General features: G+C 47.2%; 1 protein-coding gene across 2 annotated transcripts in view; it reads left to right on the top strand.

Annotated features, from left to right (window-relative positions):
• Positions 1-24,979, top strand: part of NIN (ninein) — a 146,276-nt gene that overhangs the window by 33,842 nt on the left and 87,455 nt on the right. For both annotated transcript variants that reach the window (XM_084834469.1, XM_084834478.1), the window contains 2 exons: positions 7,553-7,634; positions 20,626-20,795. In XM_084834469.1, the coding sequence (XP_084690595.1) occupies positions 7,553-7,634; positions 20,626-20,795 (252 nt within the window). The remainder of the gene's footprint in view (positions 1-7,552; positions 7,635-20,625; positions 20,796-24,979) is intronic.

The following is a 24,979-nucleotide window of genomic DNA, read 5'->3' as shown; positions in this document are numbered from 1 at the left end:
TTTGCAAGTGGTGGCTCTCGATAGCAAGAGTCTTCGCTGGGAGCACCCGTGGCTTGGATGGATGTTCAACTCCTCTTGCCCGGCTGAATTGTGGCATTCATTGTCTCCCCCCAACCCCCACCCCAAACTCGGTTTAGGCTCGCTGCTCTTAATCTTCCTTTTGAGCTCCAGTCATGGTAAAATTGCTTCGTGCCACGCAAGCCCTGGCCATCTGTTCTAGTTGCAGCTGCAGTTTCATGACCGGAGTTGAAACCTCAAAGGAGAAACATTCACTTTCTCTTCCACACAAACAAAAAACCTTCCCATCTTCATCCTCTTTCCCTTTCTCTTCATTTTCACTATTTTAAAACAGTCCAGTTGCATAATAAATAGTGACTTGGCGAATAGTCGGGGTGGGGGTGGGGAGACCCAACCCGCTTCTACAGCTTCTGCATCGGGGTGGGAGGCGGGGGCGGGGGCGTCCTGCAGCAGCCTCCTTGTAAAACAATGAGTGTTTTGTTGAGTGAGAACAATGTACTCCAATCTGCTCTTTCTCATTGATTGACTGGATTGAACCTCATCCAGGACTTAGATTTCCCTCTTTTGCTTACTGGGAAGTTACATCTGGGGTTCTTGTTGATTCTCGGCTTCAGTGATTGATTATTTAACTGATCTCTCTTTGTTGATTAGATATTCCAGCAGTGGAGGCTGGTGGCTGCAATGTCAGTGGGGTGGTGAATCTGCTCTGGGTTTCTGTCAGAACTTTAAAGGAGCTCTCCAAGGTGCGAATTTCCTTTCGAGTTCTGACTGAAACCCAGAGCAGATCCACTGCCCCGCTGACATTGGAGCCACCAGCCTCCAGTGCACTCCAGCAAATGAAACAGGATCAAAGCTTAATAGCAGAGCTCTTGTTTTACATGTAGAAGTTACCAGGTTCAGCCCTTCCTAAAAACAGATTTCAGGTATAAGGTGGCTGCATATGGTTATATAGTCAAACAAAGCAGGGGATGTAACACCCCAAGCTTAAGGGTGGAAGAAGGACAGTCCAGGTCCAATAAACTCTCTAAACCTCTGACCTGGATTCAGTGTCAGTGAACTGAACCCACAGTGCAAGTGTGGGAAACCTCTGGCCTGCGGGCCGGAAGCAGCTCAGAGGGGTTTCCTGTCCAGCCTGTCAGTTTCTTCTCCCACTTCCACCTCCTTCTCCCCGGGCAAAAGGTCTTCTCTCTGATCAGGAGCTGATCAAAGATCAGACATTTCCTCTGCTCTGTACAGGGAAAGGGAGCTGCTGTCAGTCCCCAGCAGGAAACTGTCCCCTCATAGCTGATCTACATAGATTAGTAGGGGTGTGTGTGCTGGGGACGGGGTGTGTGTGTGTGGTATGTGAGAGAGTTGGTGGTCATGCCCGCTTTGGGCTCTGACCACGCCCACTGCTGGCATGTGGGACCTAGGAGATTTCCCAGGTGGCAATCCAGCCCTCAGGCCAAAAAGGCTCCCCACCAGTGATTTATAGGACTTGCTCATACAGGTGTGTAAATCACATCTTGTACCTGAGTGTGAACTGACTCCATGCGTTTCTGAAGTGATGTGATGCTAATATTGTTAGCTGAAGTGTTTTGGTCGGTGATGCCTCCTTCACGCATCCTGGTTACCACTTGGTGAATGTACATGTGTGAATTGGTCCTTAAAATAAGTGAAGTAGCCTAATAATTCTACTAAAGCAACTTGATGCCCACAGAAGCTTATTTCATAATAGCCCTGTTTCTTTTGAAGGTGACACATTAGTTGGCTGGGTGGGAGTTCTTCGGTCCAGCGGTGGGCAGACTTGAAGCTTCCATGGTGTATTTTTATATGTTTTCAGTAGAACTCCCACAGCCCGTTGACATGTTCTAAATGTAAGGAGCCGAAGCATCTGTGAAGGGAACGGTTCTCTTTTCAGTTAGGCCACAACTAACCTGTTTAGTGGTGGTATGATGATGATGACCCAGTGACAGTGGCCTACCTTGGTTATTGTGGTAACGCAACCCAAAGTGCTGTGTGGTCAACTTGTATATATTGCCATTTAAAATATTTAGTATTTTATTGGCGGTGACAGTCGGCTTTACTGTTGATTGGATTTCCGAAATGTTGTCAGCGTTCTGAGTCGTTTTTCGATTAAGTGGCCCGTAAATTCTGAAGTAGCTGATTCGTATGATGAACCAAGGGCAGCTGATTTTCTCTGTCAGATGTCAGGAGGTATACCGTTATGATGTGTTTCCTAGGGCAAATGTGTGGATGGGGGGTGGCCAGGCCCAGCAAATCCCACCCCCCCTGCCCAGCAAATCCCCCCCCCTTTCCTTACATGATCTTCGTAATGCACAGTGGCTTGCTTAATCTAGCTCTCCCTCCTCTTGCAGTCATGCTAATTCACTTTAAATGTCAAGGTATTTTTTTAATCAGGGAAATTCTCTCCTCGCTGCAAACTGTCCTTTTTTTTGAAGAGCGCTAGCATTTTGAACTATTTGTAGGATGAATGGCAGTAATTAATGTGCAAATGAGGCCACCGGTACAAAGTTTCTTCACTGAGCAGACTCCCAAGGCAGCTTTTAATTACTCCTCGTGATATGCACTGAGGTCTCTATTGCTAGATTGCGACAGCTTGATACGTGTTCAGTCCAGAAGCACTTAATGTCTTGAGACGCACGCGCACGCAGACTCTGTCTCTGTCTGTCTGTCTGTCTCTCTATGCATTGTCAGTGGCATTCATAAAACTGATCGAGGGAGCAACGTGCCCACAAGAGAAGGCGGTGGGGGCTTTTGGCTTAGGAAAAAAAGACAACTAAGAGAGAGGCAACAATGGGTCTTGTAGCACCTTAACACAGTTCTTATGGCATAGACCAGCCTTCCCCAACCTGGAGCTCTGCAGATGTGTTGAACTGCAGCTCCCATCCTTCCCAGACAGCGTGGTGGCTGGGGATAATGGGAGTTGTAGCCCAACACCCCTGGAAGGCATTAGGCTGGGAAAAGCTGGCATAGGCTTTTGTGGACTAGAGGCTACTTCATCAGATGCATGGAAGTGTTATCCTCAACCAGCAGGCATAGATATACATGGTGTAGGGCAGTCTTTGCCAACCGTGTAGGATTGCAACTCCCATCATTCCCAGCCAGCATGGGAATTCCATGGGAGCCATGGGAATTGCAGTCCAACACATCTGGAAGGCACCAGGTTAAGAAAGGCTAGTGTGTGTGTGTGTGTGTGTGTATGGGGGAATTGTCATGAGGCTGATGGATTTCCACTCCACACAGCTAACTGCATATAATTAGCTTAGGGAATCTGCTGCCATGATGTAGCAAATGGCTTTTTAAGTGGGTTAGACTTTATTTTATTTATTTATTTATTTATTCCTAGTCACTTTATAAAATACATTCTCCAAGTGACATATAAAATCAAATATAAAACAAAATTAAAATAATAAAAACACATACATTAACAACAAGATCCAAATCCAACATAAAAGGACAAAACAAATGGCAACACCAGTAAAAGTCATTTAATCACATAAATGAGCTAAAAACCTCCAACCCACCAGCCAATAACCATCATCAACAGAGAATGATAATAAAACATTGTTAACATGATGTTAAAAAGGCTTGGGAGAGGGGAAAAAAGCCTTGTCCTGGTGCCGAAAGGACATTACGGTAGGTATCCGGTATGCCTCCCTCTTTCTGTCTCTTTCTCTTTCTCGGGCAGGATGGTTAGTAAATGGGTAGAATAGTTCAGCCGCCTTTGAACTGTGAGGGGCAAGGATTCTCAGCTCTACCAGAACCTGTTTGGAGTGGCCCGACTCAACCCCGGACTTCAAAGTGCATGTGTAGCAGAGAGTCTCTTACCATGGAAAGAGTTTCTTAACTGGCCAGCCCTACCCCATAAATCTAGTATTGGGGGCAGGATGACATGGCAGGGGTGGGTGTATCTTCTCATTGGGCTTGATCCTTGGCTGATCTTTTGTTTAGAAATGAAGCCATGAATTTGTATTGCCGACTTATGGGGGCACCAGGACCTGGTACAACCAGAGGATGGGGGGATAAGGCTATCAGTGGCTACGAAACATGATGGCTATAAGCTACCTCTAGTGTCAGAGGCAACATAACTTTCAGTTGCTGGGCATCTGGAAACAGGATGCTAGACAAGGTAGGCCTTTGGCTGATCCGGCGTGGCTAGTGGCTAGAGTACTGGACTGGGAGTCGGGAGATCCGGGTTCTAGTCCCCACTCGGCCATGGAAGCTCACTGGGTGACTTTGGGCCAGTCACATACTCTCAGCCCAACCTACCTCACAGGGTTGTTGTTGTGAGGATAAAATGGGGAAGGAGGAGGATAATGTACGCCACCTTGAGTTCCTTGGAGGAAAAAAGGCGGGATATAAATGTAATAAATAAATAAAATAAATAAATGTTCTGATTCTGGGTAGACTGGAGCAGAACCAGTGCCGGGGTCAGGTTTTGAGGGCCCTTGGGCAAGTCCCCCTCCCTGGCCCCCCCCCTCAGTGAGCCTCCCTTCTCAGCGCCAGGGCCACCTGCTGCCCTGGCTCCTCCTCCTCTGTCTCATCACTGCCACCACTTGCTTGCTTGACAGGCAGAGAGCCAGGGAGTGAGGAGGCCATGGCATCTCCTGCTCCTCCTTTTCACCACTACCCTTGTCCAGGCCAGAGTGAGAGGGCGGTGAACAAGGTGCTTGTGGTGATGGAGAGGAGGAGCGAGTGCAGGGGGCTCATGTCAGTGGGCCCCTGCTGGGGTGTGGGCCCTTGGCAGGTGCCTGACCATGCCTACTCTTGATGTTGGTCCTGAGCTAAACCTCAATAAGCTTTCCTTTGGGACAGCCGAGCGCTGAGTGGATTCTGGATTCCCTGATGGACAGAGGATTGTCTCCCTCCCAGTGGGTTTTTTTCCAGTACTGCTTCATAAAAGCTGTTTATTTACAGACATCTTGCTATGGCACTAGTTTCCATAGAGCCTGGGGGCCTGACGTGGCGCTAAAGCTGTTAGCTGCCGATACGCCAGTGCCGGAAATCTCAAACATGCCAAACGATTCATTTATTTGGAATAAGCTTGTGAGGAACGTGAAACTTGCCTGGGCAAAGCTCTTCACCATTCTTGAGCAGTAAAGCAAGACTCGGGGTGGGGAGTGAGTGGGAGGAAAGCATATCTGAAGAGGTTAGATATAGTTTGGCAGTTGTAAATTAATGGCGGTAGAAACTGTGGCGGGGGGGGTGGCAGGAACCAGTTGGAGGCATTGTGCATGGAAGTGGCTGCATGCATGCATATGTATGTACAGAGGTATTTTTGTATTAGCAAAATGTTTGCCATTTGGATGGGAGTGGGGTGGGAAGGCCATAAATAGCCAGTCCCTCCACAGGGATGAGCGGCAGCCCCCATCTTCACCCAAGGGTCCCTGAACATCTGGCGGAGCACCCGTGCTCCCTTGCCCCCCCCCCCCACTCAGCATGCAGGCATGGCTCAAGGAAGGGAATACTGGTTCGGCACTTGGCATTTGTGCAGTGCTTCAGAGTGTTCGGAGTGTTCCCATACACAATCTTCCTACTGTAATCCTTACAACAACCTTGCAAGATGGGTCATTATTATTATCACCCTCATTTTGCGGGGGGCAGTGAGAGCGTGGCTTGCCACTGGAGCCCACCTAGCTAGCTTATGGCACAAGCGAGATCTGAGGCAGAAACTTTCTGATTTATTGCTCAGTTCCTTAGCCACACCGTAAAAAGAGCCAAAGGCATATTCAGTTCAGCACCCTGTTTCCCACAGTGGCCAACCAGAGGTCTCTGGGAAGCCATAGGGACATAGGGAAGCATTATCCCAAGTCAGACCCTCAGTCTATCTAGCCCAATATTGGTTAGACTTTCCTCAGGGGCAAAAATACAGCTGGTTAGAGTGCCAGATAGAGAAATCAGTTGCAGATATGTGGTAGAATGTGATAAAAGGTTGTCTATAACTATGGCTTGTATCATTCTGCTCACTTCTGCTGTGCATCTGCAGCCCACTGGAAATCCATGAATGCAAGCACAGCAATAGGAAAATCCACCACCCCTCTCTTGGCAGGGAACACCAAGTGGTTGGGGCCACACTGTGATTCCTCTGCATTACCCACAGAGTCATGGGGCCGTTTGAACCATGGGCTCCTTCACACGGAGCGTTTATCCTGCTATTGAGATGGCTCAGTCACGGAAGGTTGTGGGCCTTTAGATGATGCCATGAACCTCCAGGGCATCTCTTGTACTAAATGCCCTTTGTTCCACTTTTAAATAGATCGAAGGTAATGAGCTATCAAATTCCCCCCTTGTATTCAGCTTGAGTTCACTCTGTGAAAAGAGAAAAAGCGGCAAGAAGAGGAGTGAGATCAGTGAAAGTTATGAAAGACTCAGATACGGGGGAGAATGAGGGGGAAAGGGGAGCGGGGAAAGGAAGCGGGTGAAAAAGGGAGTCGTGATCCTGCATTTAAAACAGGAGCAGAAAGCCCCATTTTAAAGGCAGGGTTTTAGGCTGGTGCAGAGATGCTCCATGTCTTGGGGCCACTCGCAGTCTCACTGTGGGATGCTTGGAGGGAACCTATTCTTCGTTGCCTCTAGCCCAGTGGAAAACCTTCCCACATTCCTGCTGGCTCATATTTCAAAATTGTATGCATGGGGCATGATGATTTAGAATGCTGCAGTCCATTGCATATGGCTCATAGTGAATTTACAAGCAGCCATCTTGTGGGGAACGGTCACCTGTTTCCCCTTTTGATGATGATGTTATGTCTCTACTTTTAAGTCTTGTACCCAGTCCTTGAATGCTCAGGATAAGAGATTAGTAGAAATCCACCAAAGAATCCTGTACACCATAGAGACTTGAGTCACTTATTGTATCATAGGCATTTGTGGACTAGCCAGGGCTGGGCAGCAAGTAGATCTTCAGATGCTTTGGACTTCAACTCCCAGTGTTCCTGACCATGGCCATGCTGGCAGGGGCTTCTGGGAGTTGGAGTGCAAAATATCTGAAGTGCAAAATATCTGGAGATCTACCTTCTGTCCAACCCTGGAGTAGAGCTTATGCCACAATACATTTGCATTCAAGGTACTAAAGAAGTCTGTTATTTTTGCTTCAGCAGGCTAACATGGCTATGCCACTAAAATAAAATAAAAAAACCATCACTATTATTTATATAACAACACCGATGTGCAAAATGCTTTACAGAAACAAGAAGATAGGTCCCTGTCCCAAGGAACTTCCAAATTAAAGTGTGACAGACGAAACCAGAAAGGAATGAAGTAGGGGAGATGGCATCATGAGGTATTCAGGAAGGCAGTTCCAAATATCCAGGGGAGAAAGGATGGAGTGTTTTGAGGGAGCACATGGTGGAGGGCGGAGGAGCTGGAGCAGTGAAGATCACAGGCAGGGATATATCAGATTTAAGAGGGCAGTGATGGGGGGGCGGCTTTGAAGGTAAGGATAATCCACTTGTGCTCTCCCTAAGTGACTAGTACACTACATATATTTATCCACAATGAGCTGACATTGTTGTTTTTCTTTCTTTTTTTTAAGGTCCACTTCAACCAGTTTAAAGACGCACTAATCATCATCTTGTCCAGTACATTAACAAATGAAGAGTCCTTCCAGCAACCAGGTAAGCCAGATCTCTGGTGCGTTTGGATTCTGACAACAGCGAGGGTAGGGGCGGGGAGGAACTTGATGGAGCGCAGATCCATTTTTTAAATTGTTCCAGGACATGATGAGTGAGCTATGGTGTTGTTGCTGTTGTTGTTGTTGTTGTTGTTGTCTTGGTGATTGCACTCCATAAATATTCTGCAAGTCAGCCCTGTAGAATGCAGAACTGGTAGTAGCTGAGTTCAGTGCAGTATGCCAAATCTGCTTGTTTTGCCTAGAAGCTCTCAGTCGGCATGCTTTATTCTGAATTCATTGTTTCCTGTTCAATAGCTTCTCCTTCTCCCCATCCTGACCCCTGTGGTGACAGAAGAATAGATAGAGGCAGCCAGTGTGATGTTGTGGTTAGAGTGTTGGACTGGGGCCCGGGAGACCTGAGTTCTAGTCCCCACTCAGCCATGAAGCTCACTGGGTGACTTTGGGCCAGTCATTGATTCTCAGCCTAACCTACCTCACAGGGTTGTTCTGAGGATAAAATGGAAATGAGGAGGATCATGTAAGCTGCCTTTTGTTCCTTGCAAGAGGAAAAAAGGTGGGATATAAATGTAATAATAATAAATGTGACACTGAAGCCCTCTTCAGGCATTCACCAAAGTGTAAATGTGGAGAAAGCTGGGGATGCATGACCCCTCTGTGGGGAAGGCCTGCAAGGATGTTGTAGCTGCATTTGGCTGAACGCAGTTACAGAGCCCCACATGATCAGGAGCCCTAATAAGCCAGGGTTCCTGGTCGCATGGAGCAGTGTAAGCACATTCAGCTGACCACGCTTATGTTACATTGCCCTTGCAGACTGTCCCTGTCAACACGGGGAGGTCAGGAGTAGAAGGGTGGATGCTGGAGCATGCACCCCCGGCTCCCTCCACACTTACAGGAAAGCCCTCTTTGGCAAATGCCTGTAGAGGGCTGAGTGGCCCAGTGACAGGAGGTATATGTTTAAGGGAAAGTGGCTGGGGGCTGGGAGGGAAAGACAATCCAGATGACATACCAAACTATCTTTAAGGAAGCCTAACTGTGGCTTGGCTTGTTGTCTGGGTGGACAAACCTTGGCTCATGATCAGTTGGCAAATGACCATGGTTTCAAGTGGGTTTGCAAGCCATGTTCTGGTGTGATGTCTCAATTAATGAACCGTAGCTGCAGCCTTGACACTGCCTCCTCTCCGGAGGCCACTGCCCGTAGTGACTGTAGTGCTAAGCAGACAGAAAATGAAATTAGGCAAAGAAGCTCTAAAATATGGTTTTGCCTGATTTGTTAAGAAACTCAAACCATGGTTTAGATTCTAATCTATAGTTAGCCCAAACCGTGCTTTGGAGTAATGTCTAAACTGAGCTGTAGTCATGCAGGGAATGGAAGCTCTTCTTCCTCAGTACTGGAGTATTTGCAAGCATGGTCTGCAATCAGGAGGGCTAGAACCTGCTTTTATCACTAGAAGGTGGAGTTCTTAAGACCCTACAGCTGTTGCTGGTAATCTTGACTGCAAAGTTGCTTAGATGTTTACGGAGATGTCTACATTATAAATTCAGCCCCATTTCTAAACCTACCTTGGTTCCCAACCAAGGACCTCTGGAAATTGTATTTTTGCGAGGAGCTAGGATTCTTTTAATGAATGCTGGCTGGGAATGATGGGAGTGGTCGTGCAAAACATCTGGAGGGCCCCAGGTTGGGGAAGGCTGCCCAAGGTGATAGTTCCCACAGTTCTTTGCTGGTGGGTGTGGGTGGGTGTATGAGATGACAGTTAAAACTGGATTGCTATTTACCACATGATTCACTGCCATCTCATGATGAGTCTCTGTGGCCCAGTGATCACATGGAGCAGTGACGTGGAGACTTGGAGTGTGGTGGCTGACATTGCAGTCAGGATGAGGTTTGCTGTGGTAAGGCATGCCAAGCACAGCCTGCGGAAATGTTTGTTTTACTCAGAGCATTTTAAGGTTGGGAGAGGAGGTGTCCACACAGATGGCAAGAATGAGTCTGTGCTAGGAAAAAGGAGCAATGTGACAAAATGCATGTTAGAAAGAATTTAAAAGGCAGCAGAGAGGGAGCTGATAGGAAATTTAAACCCAGGACAGCTATTTGAGCAACAATGAAGGCTGCAATCCATTACCTCGGAGTAAGTCCCACTGAATTCATTGGGGCTTACTTCTGAGTAGCTATGTATAGGACTGCATTGTAAAAGCAAGGAAATAACTTGGCTTTCTTTAGAGAAATGAATGAAACAGCCTAGTTGGCTAATTACCGGTTATAAAATTTAACATAATAAAAGGGGTATTGGGTAGCAGTATAGCCACTTACTAAAATAGCTACCCAACTTTATTAACCCTGACAGTAAATAAAAGGCATGTGTGTTGAGGGCTTTCTTCTGCCCAGTCCCCAGGGCTACAGGTGTGTACTTGTTTGTACTTGCAGAGAAAATATTTTAAAATTGACTGGGTTAGTCATGCAAAACTAGTATTTCACCTTAGGGTAAATTAAGGAGACTTTGCAAACTAGAACCACTGGGACACAAAATACAGAGGCTCGGGGGCTTCTTTCTCTCATATTTTCCCTCTGCCACTCAAATTTTTTAAGTAAAAGTTGAAGCTTCTGCAAAGTCTTTTCATTGCCCGGTAAAGACCTTTTTATTGTTCCAGGCCTTTTAACCTCTGGTTGATCCTTATGTGGCACATAAAGTTTTTTTCATGTGATTTTTATTGCCTTACTGCTTTTATTGGATATATGCTTTTATTTAATCATCTGATTTATGATTTTATTCTTTTGTTTGTGTGACTGCTAGACCTCGGGAATAGTAATACTGAAGGGCATGATATGATTGTTTTTTCGAAATAAGTAAATACAAAACTGTCAGGGGTTGACTAAATTGAACTAAAACCAGAAGTCTTTGTGTCTCAAAGCAAAGGGCTTGTGAACATTTACCATTGTTTAACATTTCCTGCCTTTCTCTACCTGAATATCCCAGACCCTAATTTAGGATTATATGTAACCACATTCTTGTCAGGTCTTGAGTTATCAGTTAGTTATTGCAGCCAGACGCATGCCAGGACTGTAATGCTGCTCTGGGGCTTGACTTGAGTTCCTCAGATTTGGATCCCATTTTTCTCCCACTGCAGCTGCTACCCTCCAGGGGGTTGGCATGCCAGGCCTCTCAGTTCAGGCCTAGCTGCTGCCATCCCCATAAAGAAGAAAATGTGAGCCCTTACTGTGTCGGGCAATAGTGACAGTATGCCAGACCTTGTCCTAGGCCTACTGAGGCCTTCACACCTCACGGCCTAGGAATAATCTGGTTTTACAGGCCACGGGGGCAGGTGTGTGTGTTCTGCCTATCCACTGAGCATTCAGCTAAATAATTTGGTGGAGAGATTATTTCTGGCTCAAACTGTAGTGTGTTGTTCAGCCACTAGTGTGATCCTGGCATTGGCATGCAATTGTAATTCTAGGAAGAACTTCACCTAGGATATCTGCATTCCATGTGGTATCGGAGGCTGATGGGCTACAAATTCTTGTGAGCCGCTGAAGGGGATGATATTGGTCTGGCTGTCAAAAACAGGGGTTGTCTGTTTAATTCTCTTCCAGTACATGGGAATGCCTCTGGCATACAGTAGCAGCCTGTGCAACTTCGATTCTGATGAGTGAAAGCTGATTATGCTGGGAGTTGTAGTCCAACGCATCTGGAGAGCACCAGGTTGGGGAACCCTAACCAGGGAGTGCAGCAGGGGCCTTGAAGGTGACCAGCAGCACTTGGCATCACCTGGAGCACAGACAGAGCATCAGGCACACAGATCACCTTGTCATCGCCTTCCCCATCATAGTGAGACGGAGTGGATTTCTATTTCAATTATAATAATTTTCAAAATTTGCCTCTAATACATGTATAGAGGCTTCCTGTCAGGGTTAGCTCAACCCTGTAAGCAGGACAGGTAGCTGCCCGGGTAGGACAACTGGAGTGGTACCAGGAAAGCCCAGGTGGAGGAATACCGTTGACCTCCCCGCATCTGCTAGGACAGTGGGGAAGGATGTCCTGCCATCCCGTGATCTTCCCAGTTGCAGCCTCTTTCTCTGTTCACTTAGGAATCAGGTTTAAGGCGCTGGGAGGGGTGTGTGCCTTGTGCCGGGGCTCCCAGCAAGCGGGCTTTATTTATTTGATTCTACCAAGAAAATGGCACTCATGGCAGCCAACAGTCATAGATAAATAAAATTTGATTAAGACAATAATAAAACAAATACATTAAAACACAATTAAACATACAACAACAACAGAATAAAAGCAGCACCCAACCCAGCAGACCCGCTTACATGCCAAAGGCCTGCTTGAAGAAAAACATCTTTGTCTGCCAGCAGAATGACAGCAGAGAGTGAGCCAACCTAGCTCCACGGCCTGGGAGCAGCCACCCACAAGGCCCTGTCTCACGTCTCCACCAAACGCACCTCTGAAGGTGGTGGTACCAAAGGAAGGGCCTCTCCCAGAGATCTTAAGATTCAAGCAGGCTTGTATGGGAGAAGGCAGTCTTTCAGGCTGCCCGGTCCTAAACCGTATAGAGAATAGAAGGCCAGGATCTCTTCTCGATCATCACAGAGTGCAGGACACGGAATAATGGGCTCAAGTTACAGGAAGCCAGATTCCGGCTGAACATCAGGAAAAACTTCTGGACTGTTAGAGCAATACGACAATGGAACCAATGACCTAAGGAGGTGGTGGGCTCTCCCACACTCATTCAAGTTGTTGGCATTCAAGATGAAGCTGGATAGACATCTGTCGGGGATGCTTTGACTTAGATTCCTGCATTGAGCAGGGGTTTGGACTTGAGGGTCTTATAGGCCCCTTCCAACCCTACTATTCTATGAACCAGTGGTGAGTGGTGAATTTGGAAGTGGAGGCGCTCCTCATGACAGTCCCCATCGCCACGCCCCCAAGGAGAGTCCAAACATTCAGGTAGCTGTGTTGATCCATATCAACAAACCAGCTCCAGCAGTTTTCATCTCTACCAGGAGCAGGCCTTTTATAACCTATTGGGTCTTAGTTTCCCATTCAAGACCAAGCCACCTCGAAATACTTTTCATTACAACAGGGAACAAGATATTGTTGGGAAAATTCATTCCTACCCCACAGACTGTGGGGATAGCAGCTAAGATCAGAGGGAACCGGGAATTCTAAGAGGGGGTGGCAGATGACATCAGAGTCCCTGCGAATCAAAAAGTGCTGGGGCTGGTCCCTGCAAGCCCTGGCTGCGCTACGGGCCCAGCTCCAGCATGCAACAAGGCACAATGCGTAGGGGCCCACAGAGTTAATTTTGGCCAAGAACAGCAAAATCTCTGGAGCCAGACCACCTTCTTGCCTCACCGTTTGTCCTTTTAACCACTACGGACAGGAATGTACCATCAACATCCAGGGCATCCTGGATGTTTTTATGGATAATGTGATACCCTTTTTTAAAATGTTGCCACCTTTTTATGTCCTTCTGCGGGAAGATTTTGCAGATTGATTATGAATTTTTAAAAAAAGATAAAGGGGAAAAAACAACTGAAGCCTATTTTAGTGCTGCAAGGTGGGTATAAATATTTCACAACCAGATACTTGCAAGCTGAGACATCAAGCTGAGTGTGCATATGTGTAAGGAAAGTCAATATGAGGGTTTTTTGTCCTTGTGGAAAAGACTTGCATCGGATGCTGATGCATAACAAAGCGTAGCCTCTGGCAATGGCTGGCTGTGCTGGGTGAGCAGTCAGACTGGTGTGGCAGGAGGGGATACATGGGGGTGCAAAGCACTTCGCTCATTGAAGACCGATTCCATGCACTGGAATGGACACAGCCCCATATGCTGAGATTGCTGCTAGAATCTAGACTCCTGAATTCTGCAGTGGTGGCTGCGGCCCGAGGCCTCTGACATCAAGAACGCTTCTGCCCTTTGAATGCCCTTTGTGGCTGCATGTTTCGACCTGAGCCAGAAAATCCATACATAGCAAAGGGCGCTCCAGGGGGCAGCGGGGGGGGGGGGGGTTCGTGTGTCTCACTGGATTGCCTACTCCCTCCCTTTTAGATGTTCTCAGGAGGAAGAAGAGACAGAGAGACACATGGAGAAAATGATTCCCTCCCTAGTGTGCTCTTCTATCTTTCATATCCTTCTTGTCTTCTACTCCTCCTTCTCCTTTTCCTTTTTCTATACCACTTTCTACAGAGGTATCAAAGCAGTGATGGCAGTGTAATTCCATCAATGCACCAATAAAATATAACGAACAACACAATAATAAAAATGAGGTAAAACTGCTCACTCTGCTGTGTGCTATGGACCACAGCTGGGTGGGTCACATTTCGGGGAAAGCCCATGTGAAGAGCTGGGTCTTGAGAAGATGCCTAATGCCAGAACGGCGGGGCTTGTTTAAAGTCATTTCAGCACTGTTATGTGTTTGTCTCTCTCCCCCTGCCCCCATATGACTCTCTGAGTCTTTTTCCATTTGGAGACAAAAGTGAGGGGAGAAATGGGATATAGGAAGCTGCCCTACACGGAATCAGAACACTAGTCTGCTTAGTTATGTGTTGTCTACTACACTGACTGGCAGCAGCAGGTCTCCAAGGTTTCAGGCAGGAGGCCTTTCCAGGCCTACCTGGAGGTGCCGGGGACCAAACCTGGGACCTTCTGCATGCAAACCAGGGGCTCTGTTCCACTGAGTCCCAGCTACGGTCTTCCAGCTGGAGACAAGCAGAAGAAGAAATGGAAAAAAGGGTGTCAGGAGCGCCCTAGCGGCCTCTTTCAGTCTACTTCAATAGCCAACTCAAGACACAGACAAAAGGATTCTTTTCAAGGCTTTAATCCTTTTACAACTTAATGACTCTTTCAGATGCTCATCACCAGCGACTAAGCAATGAACAGCAGAGTAGCCTGTGCTCCGAGTAGGCAGTTGATCCCCGTTTGAAGGAGAATCACTTGAAGACCCAGAACTTATGGGCTAGGGAGAGATCCTCCCTCTTTCCCTTGGGTCCACGGGATGCGGCTGTTGCTTGCGCGCCAAACAGGCGCTACGCCTCCTTTCCGCGCCCTCCATCGCTCGTCGCTCTCTGCGTCGAGCATCTAGCAAGCCCCCCTCCCGCACTCTCTCACTGCTAGGATCACTATCTCAGGAATGCCGGCAGGAGGAATCTGCCAGCTGCTGTGCCTGTGAGGAATGAGCTGGCTCCTCTCCCACGGATTGCTGATCCTCCTCAGAATCAGAACTGCTCTGGGGTTCTATCGGCTCAGTTTCCACCCTGACATCGGGTACGAAAGGAGAGCAGTTCACTTCTTTGCATTTCCTTGGATCCTTACTTGCACACTCCTCTCCAGCCACTTTCACACAAGGAAAGAAAGGGATGGCAAAACAGCGGCTATCCTTGGTGGCTGACTGTTTGTGGAGGGTTTGCCCCCTTCCTCCTACTCACCCCCCCCCCCCCGTGGCTCTGTATTAAGAGGAGCCTTAGGAATGCAAGCAATGCTGGGGTGCATGTGTTTTAAATCTCCACTGGAAACTACATGAAGGACATTCGGTGAATTTGGTTGAACTATCTTCTCCTTTTGCGCATTGGTCTAGTTCTCAGTGAGGTGGTAAGCCTGTAGACTCGCTTGATTTGAACACTCTTCCGTGGTGGGGGAAATAGAGTGCCAGGGAGAAGGCAAGGCTGGTAGAATCCTTCTCCCTGATATCTAGTTTTATAAATATAGAACAACGGTGCATGGTCTACATGACAGATGCGACCCCCAAAGGCCTTAATTGCAGCCCCCATAGGGGTCCTGAACCCATCACTGCCAAATTTCCTCTCCGAGGGAACTGTATCAGGGTCACTGGTGCGTGTGCACGAATGCTTGCATGGCTTCTGACCCCTGACCCAGCATGACAGTGTGGCTCTTGGGGTCAATAAGGTTGTGCACCCCTGCTATAGAAGGTTGCAGTTCCAATGTCAGTGGGGCGGTGAATCCACTCCAGGTTTCAGTCAGAACTCTGATAACTCCTTTAGAGTTCTGACTGAAACCTGGAGTGGATTCACCTGACCCCACTGACATCTGAACCACCAGCCTCCACTGGAAGGTTGTTGTTTTTAATGGAGGGGCATTCAATTTTGTAATCCAAAAGGCTGCAGCCCTGACATGTGTGTTCACTGCCACCTCCATGAGAACCAGGCCATAGTTTCTCTTGGTAGGGCCCTGGCAGCTGTCTTTAATGGTATGAATTACTGTGTGTGAGAGAGGGGAAAGGAGAGAAAGATAATTACTGGAATAAGGGGATTCTGGCATTGGTTAACATAACTTTCTTTGCAACATTAGCTGAAGAAAACCTGGCATAGATCTAACCAGCAGATCTATTGTCACAGTCCCCCCTGCCCCCGTTTCCCAAAATCTCTCCCAGCACACTCACAAACACCCCTGTGGGACAGCTTCTCTCTGCTTTGGAGAAATCCAATTGCACATTTCTGGAAGAAAATAAAACCTACCCACCCCTCATTTCTCTCCAAGGCAAGGCAAGAAAATGAATGCGCCACAAAGAATCCACCAGAGCTAACATGCCAGAGAGAGGCTGTAGGCTAGCAATTGCCAGCAGCCCAGCTTTAATGGTGATGATAAGGTTTGCCTTTGTTCCTGTGGGTCTTATTTAACCAGCCTGTCTCATTTCTGATTTTTCCTATCTGTGCACTTCATCATACAGCTTTCATGTGTGGGCTCCCAGCTGCAGGAAACCTTGTTAAAACTGCCGTGTTCAAACACATGCACGCCGCTTATGTTCCCCAGAGCGTGCACTATGCATGGATGGGGTGTAAGTCCAGGGGAAATGCAGTGAGGGGAGGGGGGACAATATCAAAGGGTTCCTGGTCCTGTGTATTTTATAATTCATTGCATAGCTAAGCTGCAGAATACATTTCTACTAACAAGCTCTGAGACAGAATTTGTATAGAAGGGATATTCAGCATGACACTGGGGTGCTTAGGTCCAGGCCTGCAGTTTGCAAATTCTAATGTGTACCTAGGAGAGAGGATTTTTTTCTGGTCCCTTACATTGGAATCCTTGCTAATTTTTCTGTTTTTAAAAAAATATCCTCATCAAACCCCTCTTAAAATCAAATGCAAAAGCTGCCATTTAATCATTGCCTTAATAATCAAGACATGGCCACAACACATGGCAAAAAGAGCCTCTCCCACGTATATATAACATTGACTAAAAAAATCTAAATATCTAAACCAAAGGCTTTTTCTCTTTTAACTGAATTCTTCCTTCATTTTAAGACTTCATTTCACTGTGTGGTCCATCAATCTAAACACATTGACCCATTTTGTACGTAACGACCAGTCATGAATTAATTCACCCATGACTGGTCAGGGCCACGCAAGAGCAAAGGAGCTCGTTGCTTTTTGCCTGCCTGCCGCTTCTGCACAATTTCCACTTTCATAAACAACTCAGGAAAGCTCCATTCCTGGGTTGTTCAGCGTGTTATGTGCAGACACAGAATTCTGGGGTGCTGAGGGGGAAATAGCCCAGAGTTTCAACCCATGGTTTGTTGTAAGTGCAGAGTGATTAGTTCTATGTATGCTGACAGCTCATTGGAAGAACAGATACTGAAACTAAAGCTCAGATATTTTGGCCACCAAATACAAAGAGAAAACTCCCTGGAAAAGACCCTGTTGCTGGGAAAGATTGAAGGCAAAAGGAGAAGGGGACAGCAGAGGATGAGATGGCTAGATAGCATCACCAATGCAATGAATATGAACTTGAGCACACTCCAGGAGAGAGCGGAGGACAGGAAGGCCTGGCGTGCTATGGTCCATGGGGTCACGAAGAGTCGGACATGACTGAACAACAAATGCTTGAACTAACTTTTAGTGCAAAATGTGTTTCTGGAACTGGGACAAGGGCGCTTACTGCAGGAGGGTTGGTTAGTTCTTGGAAGTAAAAAGCTCTTGAAGGGACGGACCTTTGCAAGGGGGCTTCTGAAGTTAGCTGTAAGCAGTGGAGGCTGGTGGCGCCGATGAATCCACTCCAGGTTTCAGTCAGAACTCTAAAGGAGCTATTCAAGATGCTCCAAAACCCGGAGCAGCTTCACTGTCCTACTGACATTTGAGCCACCAACCTTCCCTGGCTGTAAGCCTGGCTGTGTTGGGGAGAGGCCCCCAGCTATGACTGAGTCTGAAGCTCCTGATTTGGACAAGGTGCACAGATGTATGTCTAAGATAAGGAACTAGAGCAAATGTTGAGCAGAATGTTATAAATAGTGAGATTTTGACATGGTTGAGCAGAGAGATCCTGGAAGAACGAGAAGCCTACCAAACACAATTGCCTAAGCTCAGCCAGCCATGCCTGCCAGATGGGTAAATGTGAGATCTCAGTGATGAATGCTTTGTTGGTTAAGAGAACCAAGAACTTTAATTTTAATAAGAAATATGCTGGCCACCAGTTCTGTTATGCTCCCAGTCAACCTAATTGTATTGTATATAGTGAAGTGTCTTGCTTGTTCTTTCATTACAAAGCTTTGTTATTCTCTGATACTGTTGTGGTTCCACTTTGTGTTGTCTGGTTTGAGAGGTGCTTCAGGACCACTACCTATAAAATAATTCTTGAAGCCCGAAAGACTCAGCTGGGATTTATAAACCTGTTGCTGAGCGAGGTCCATCCATATGGCTGCAGTTTTCTTTCTTGGGCAGGTGAGTCACAGACACACCTGTTCAGGTAAGAGAAACAAGCTAGTCAGATGGAATGGGAAGGGTTCACCTGTCTCTGTGTGGGAGAAAGTGCTTTTTTTTTGCAGTGCTTAGCCAAAAGGTTTTTATTTTATGGATCTCTATACCGCGTAGCAGATTTAAAAAATATATCTAAGCGGTTTACCAAAAATACATTAAAACATATTAGAATACATTGTCATTAATATTTTTATTTATCATATTTATATCCCACCTTTTTTCCTCTTGCAAGCAACCCAAGGTAGCTAATCCTGCTCTCTGTTTTATCCTCACAACAACCGTGTGAGGTAGGTTAGGCTGAGCGTCAGTGACTAACCCAAAGTCACCCATGTAGCTTCATGGCTGAGAGGGGACTATAACCTGGGTCTCCCCGAATCCCAGTCCAACACTCTAACCACCACACCACACTGAGTTGCCAGGAGTGTAACAACCGTCCTAGATGAACAAATAGTCTGAGCTTGTGTAAGGTGGGTCCTTATCTTCCTAAGACCATTTTATTCTGACAGATTGTGACAAGCCTGGTTTGAATTTTTCTGGTTTTATTGGGTCCTAACAGTGATAGCCCTACATAGAGTAGATCCATTAAAATGAATGAGACTTCAGTTAGTCACGGCTAATTTAAGTCCCATTGGTTTCAATGCGCCTACTCTATAGGACTAACGTTGGATACTACCTACCCCTTGTGTTTGAATTTGTTTTATTGCTTATTTTTATATGAAAACAAGAAAGAGGCTTGTGTTGGCCTTCAGTAAGCTGCCTTGTGGACACATCTGGATTGAAAAGTGTAGTAAAGTCTTTTAAATTAAAGGTAAACAAACAATATTCCAAGGGGTCTTGAATTTTGGCTTAGTGGAAACCAAGAGAATTAATCAGTGTGTGTGTGTGTGTGAGTGTGAGAGAGAGAGAGAGAGACAAACAGACAGACAGACAGACAGACAGAGAGGGGTGGGGTAAATTAGTTGTCGTTATTTGTGTTGGTGAGGAAGGCACTCTACATATGCTCAGAGCTACTCATTGTCAAATGCTCTAAGAGTGTGTACTGGTGCTGCAGACAAATGTGTGTTCTGGAACTGGGCCTTCCAATGCCAGCTCCAGGTTTTTGAGGGCCCTTGGGCAAGCCACCATCAATGGGCCCCCTCCCTCAGTGAGTCTCCCTTCCCACCACCATTGTCACCAGCTGCTATTGCTCCTCATGTCTTTCTCAACATGGCTACCACTTGCTTGCTTGACAGGCAGGGCACCAGGAGGCCGTGGCATCTGCTGCTCCTCCTCCTCACCACCGCCGTTGTCTGGGCCAGAGCGAGGCAGGCGGATAACCGGGTTGCAGTGGTGAAGAGGAGGAGCAAGTCCAGGAGGCTCTGGTCAGGGAGGCCCTGCTGTGGGCCCTCGGCAAGTGCCCAATCATGCCTACCTATGACACTGACCCTGGGGCCTTCCCACAGATTAAGTTTTGCTTGGCACTCTTCCAATACGGTGGATCTACGTCTGCAGCCAAATGGGGTGGTTTAGCGGGCTGCACCATTGCAGACTGCAGCAACAGGAGGAACATCCTTTTCCAGTGTTCCCTCACATAAAATAGGCTGCATGTAGAAGGCTAGCACAGCAGAGGGAGAAATCACAGCACCTGCAACTGGAGTAGTAGGGGCCATCCTTAGGCTCTGTCACCTCATGCCGCTGCAGGTGTGCATCCAGCCCTAGGGCAGAGTCTAATGGGGCATTTATGCCCCCACTGATTCCCTTCCGCAGCCAGTGGCCCTGTCAATTCCATTGTGCAAGCGGGACCCACCATGTACACAAGAGAGATTTAGCTCTTCCTAGGGAATGCCCCGAAACGAGCAGAAACACTCATTTCTGGAAGGAGGCAGTTCTGCAGAGCTCCCTTATGCAAGCTCTGCTGACCTGCCTCCTTCCAGAATTGAGCAGAAGGTTCCAGGTTGCCCTGGAAGCACTAGAAGCACCAAATTGCCGTCGCGCAGCGTGGGGGCCAGCTTGTGCAGCGGACCTGGCGGGGTGTAAGAGAATCGGTGGAGATATAAGGGTCCCGTTGGATTTTGCCCTTAGACTGTGAAGTTGGAAGAGGCCAAACGGTCACCTACCCAGCCCCTTGCTGCAAAGAAGGAGGGGCCACCCACCCACCACTGACCCTGGATCAGACTTGCTCAAGATTTCTTCTTACAAGTGAGCTAAGCCATAACGTGTCTGAGGAACAATGCCGGCCGAGTAACTTCTGTACATAATGTCTTCGGTTCCATTTCTCACCTGTAGATTCTTCACCAGAAGCCCAACCCAAGTACATCAAGGGTGGGAAACGCTATGGAAGGCGATCCGTGCCAGAGTTTCAGAAACCCGTGGAGGAGTTTGCAGAGGTGACAGTGATTGACCCTCTGAATGAGGAAGCTCAGCCCTCCTGCATCTCCAAGGATGACTGTGTAGAGGTAAACATTTAATGGCAATCTTGATGAATACAAAGAGGCAAGATTGGAGCTAAGATTGGGTGGTGCAGGAGGGAGTTCCTGGTGTGTGGTTAAAGTAATTATGCATTTATTGTCTCTGATCATTGTGTCAAATTTCTCAGTCTCTTGGCAGAAATTCCACGTGCTCTCCCTTAAGTCTTGTCTTTTTATATTGCAGCTTCTTTGTTCCTGGCTAGATCCGTTTTAGAAGGAAAATACTTTGGAAGTTGTGTGTGTAAGCAGTGTGCACGCGCAGGTGGCTATCAGGGACATAGGCAGTATGGCTGGACCAGAGGGCAAAGGGTTCAGTCAGCCTTCCCCAAGCAGATGTCCTCCAGATGTTTTGGCCTGCAGTCTGAAATATCTGGAGGGCCCCAGGCTGGGGAAGGCTGGTTTAGGTTCAGGAGGGATGAGGAAAATTTTAAGGGCAAGTGAGCATGGAAGAAACAAAACACTCAAGCAGGGTTCAGAGTAGGTTTTGGTTCAAAGGCAAAGAATCAGGCGGAAAGCCCGGATTGCAAGGCACAGCAGAGGAGCCCCTAGGTGACATTCCCGACTGGCCTGCCAGCAGCACGGCCTCTTGCCGCTTCCTTTTACGGGGGCTGCTGAGAGGCAGTAGCGAAAGAAAGGCGGGAAGCTCGGTGGTCCCAGGCAGAACTCCACTCTCACTCCACTTGGTGCTGTTTTCCTGGCACCAAGCAGCTGATTTCCACAATGATGAAAAACTTTACAGCAGGGGTGGGCAACTGTGGAGGTCTGGGGGCCATTTTTGCCCCCAGACAAATACACCCCTGTGGGCTGCAAGGTGCTGCCACAGTCTGCAGGCTGCCCTGAAAAAATAAAACAAAATAAAATAAATTGACGGTTTGCTGTTGAAATTCGGCAGCAAACTGCTCCGTAGTGGCTACGGAGTGCTAAAAGCATCAGATTTAGCTTGCAGACAAACTAAATGTGACCCTTATGTATGTATGTATGTATGTATGTATGTATTATATTTCTATATGCTCTGTAGCATTACAGCCATCGTTGTTTGTTGTTTTTCCTAATCCATTTTTTGCCACTGCTGCTGAATCTGGGGGTGCAGCGTGGGCTGCACGAGGCCATGTATTGCTCAGCCCTGCCTTGCAGTATCCTCTTCTCCCTGCATGCTAAATGGCTCTGCTTGGTGAACCAAAGATACAAATATGCCATCATATTTCAACCAGTTCCCTCCTCCCAATATGTTGCCCCCACTTTGCTCCCACCTAACCTTCCTCTCCGGCCTCCCCATATGTGTCTTTCTTGATGAATGACTCCACCAGTAGGAATCAAGATGTGTCTGCTTCAGCTCTGATATGTGAGCAGCATGGCGCATTCCTCGGAGCTGTTACATTATTTGCTCACTACCAGGATATTTAAAAAAGAAACAAATGGTTCCCCTCGAAGTTGCCTGCTGACCACACTACACTGATTGTTTTTCTATCCTGCCTTGTGATGACACAGCCCCTTTCCCACCACGGTATGTTCCAGATCCCTGCACCTTGTTGCAGTCTTCTAGTCTCCACCGCCAGAATTTGCGTTGCTCAGCATTTTTTTGAGTTTTGATGCAAAGGCAGCAGCAAATAAAGTAGAGAGGTCTGTTTTCCACCCCTGCCTCTCTTCCACCCCAAAAGAGTCCACATGAACAGCAGGGCACAAAGGTTTTGAACACTGGAAGAGCCCTGCTGGATCAGACTGAGAGCCTGTCTCCAGCATCCTGTTTCCCACAGTGGCCAACCAAACACCTATGGGAAGCCACACAGCAGGACATGAGAGAAATAGCCCTCTCCTCTTTCTTTTAAAAGATACCAGTTCCTTACAAGCAGGTGTTTCCCCAGGAGAACCCACCCTGACTGACAAGGACTCTTCCCTTGCAACCACCCATAGATTCTTGTTTACTAGCCCAAGGATAGGAATGCATCACATGACCAAAAGGAATGCACACCCCAAATGCAAGGTTTAATGCTTTAATTTCTCACACAGCATGCACACCACAAAACATTGCATAATCCCTGTCTTAACTTTCCTATCTATCACTAAACAGATAGACTGGGTATATTTTCCATCTAATCAAACTGCTTCCATAAACTATGGAATTTGCAACCACAAGATGTAGTGATGGCCGCCAAGTTGGGTGGCTTTAACACGAGTTAGACAAATTCATGGAGGAGAAGGCTATCAATGACTACTAGTCCTGATGGCCACTAGTATGCCTATGTGCACCAGTTTCTGGAGAACATAGAATCATAGAATAGTAGGAATCATAGAATAGTAGGGTTGGAAGGAGCCTATGAGATCATCGAGTCCAACCCCCTATGACCGAGAGGGTGCTGTTGCATATGTGGACTTCCCACAGACAGCTGGTTCGACATTGTGTGAACTGAATGCTGGACTAGATGGACTCTTGGTTGGATCCAACATGGCTGTTCTTACGTTCTTATGAGGCTATTTTCATGCCATCGCCTTGCCTTGTTCATGGGAGATCCGGGTTCTAGTCCCTACTCAGCCATGGAAGCTCACTGGGTGACTTTGGGCCAGTCACAGACTCTCAGCCCAATCTACCTCACAGGGTTGTTGTTGTGAGGATAAAATGGAGAGGAGGAGGATAATGTAAGCCACCTTGGGTTCCTTGCAAGAGGAAAAAAGGCGGGATATAAATGCAATAAATAAAATAAATAAATAATAATAAATCCAGATGTCATCTTCCACTCATAAGCCTCTTGTGTTTTCTCATCGCTTCTTCTGTTTGTTTTCTTTCCGCTGAAAATCCTTTAAGAGAAAAAAAGATAGGAGTAGCTGCGCAATGTCTTCTGACTGGTAGGACCCCACCAACTGAAAGCACCCACTGCCTCTGGTAGCCATCACTAGTTAGCCACGGAGAGCCTATCCTCCATGAGAATTGCAGTGTGAAAGTTGAGAGGGAAGGGAAGGCAACACTTTCCTCCCCTTAGGGAAATCCCAGTGCCCTTCGCTGCTTAAGCCAACCCTGCTTTTGTGCCATCAAAGGCTTTTACCCCAAACCTCACTTCTCAGACCTGGTTGCTTGGCTGGCAGCTGTGTTACAGCTGAATTGGGCTTAGGGAAGAAGGTGAGCAGTGAGGATCCCAAGGCAGAAAGCAGAGGCCAAGGGAAAGAAGGGTCGGGCAAAGCCAGCTGGGAAAAGTGTATTTATTATTTATTTTGTAAATGTATAGACCACTTGACTGTATCTAAAGGGTATCTTGAAGCGGCTGACTGTGACATTCACCCACTTGTTCAGATTCAGCCTGTCTTTGTATGGCCATGTTTTCATCCCTGTCACCACCATTTTGTCTGTGTCTGACTAGTAGGAATATAAGTATTTGGCCTGGCAAAGCAGGCATGGAGACATCATGACTGCATGCACACAGGCTGTCTGGCTCACGCTAGATAGTCCATGTTGCCCTTGTGATGAACAGCATGCCCCTTTCTGGCCTGCACGTCGAGCCACCTCCATTCTGCCTCTGCTGTTCAGCCAGTCACATGTTTGTTTCTTGAGATGCTGGGACAATGGCACGATTATATTGTGGATGTAGCATTTTCCCAATAGATTGGCACATTTTGATCGTGCTGGCCCAGGACTGAGAATCCCAGTTTCTGAATGAGCGAAAGCTGGTGAGTACGTTGTGGCTGTGATTTGGTCTTCTAGCCTGATAAAAATGTGTCTTCTGGTGGAGAAGGAGGAGGAAGAGGAGGAGGAGGAGGAAGAAAAGGACATCCCCAGAGGTTTCTTTCAGCTCAGTAGTGATAGCCTGATAAAAGCTAATGCAGGAGAGTAATACTTGGGGAAAAAATGTGATGTGGGGTTGTTGGGTTGACTAGCATGCTATAAACTAGACCTGATGTTCACACAGGCATGTTCACTGCAGGTGAATGAGGGAGGGGACTCCATCCCACTGAAAAGTGTTGCTGTGTCCGAGGTGACATGGAGTCACTATTGGTGTTGGCCCCATTTATTTCTTTATTACAGTCTTAGACCACCCAATAATGAAGATCTCTTGGCAGCATACAAAAAATTAAAAACATTAAAATGCAAGATAACAATAAAACAATGACAATAAAATACGTCATCATACAATCATAGAATAGTAAGGTTGGAAGGGGCCTACAAGACAATTGAGTCCAACCCC

This window comes from Heloderma suspectum, chromosome 1 (genome assembly GCF_057233095.1).
Source record: "Heloderma suspectum isolate Gila_16-S chromosome 1, 16-S_ref, whole genome shotgun sequence".
NCBI lineage: Eukaryota > Metazoa > Chordata > Lepidosauria > Squamata > Helodermatidae > Heloderma > Heloderma suspectum.
This window is presented reverse-complemented; position numbering and strand designations above follow the sequence as displayed.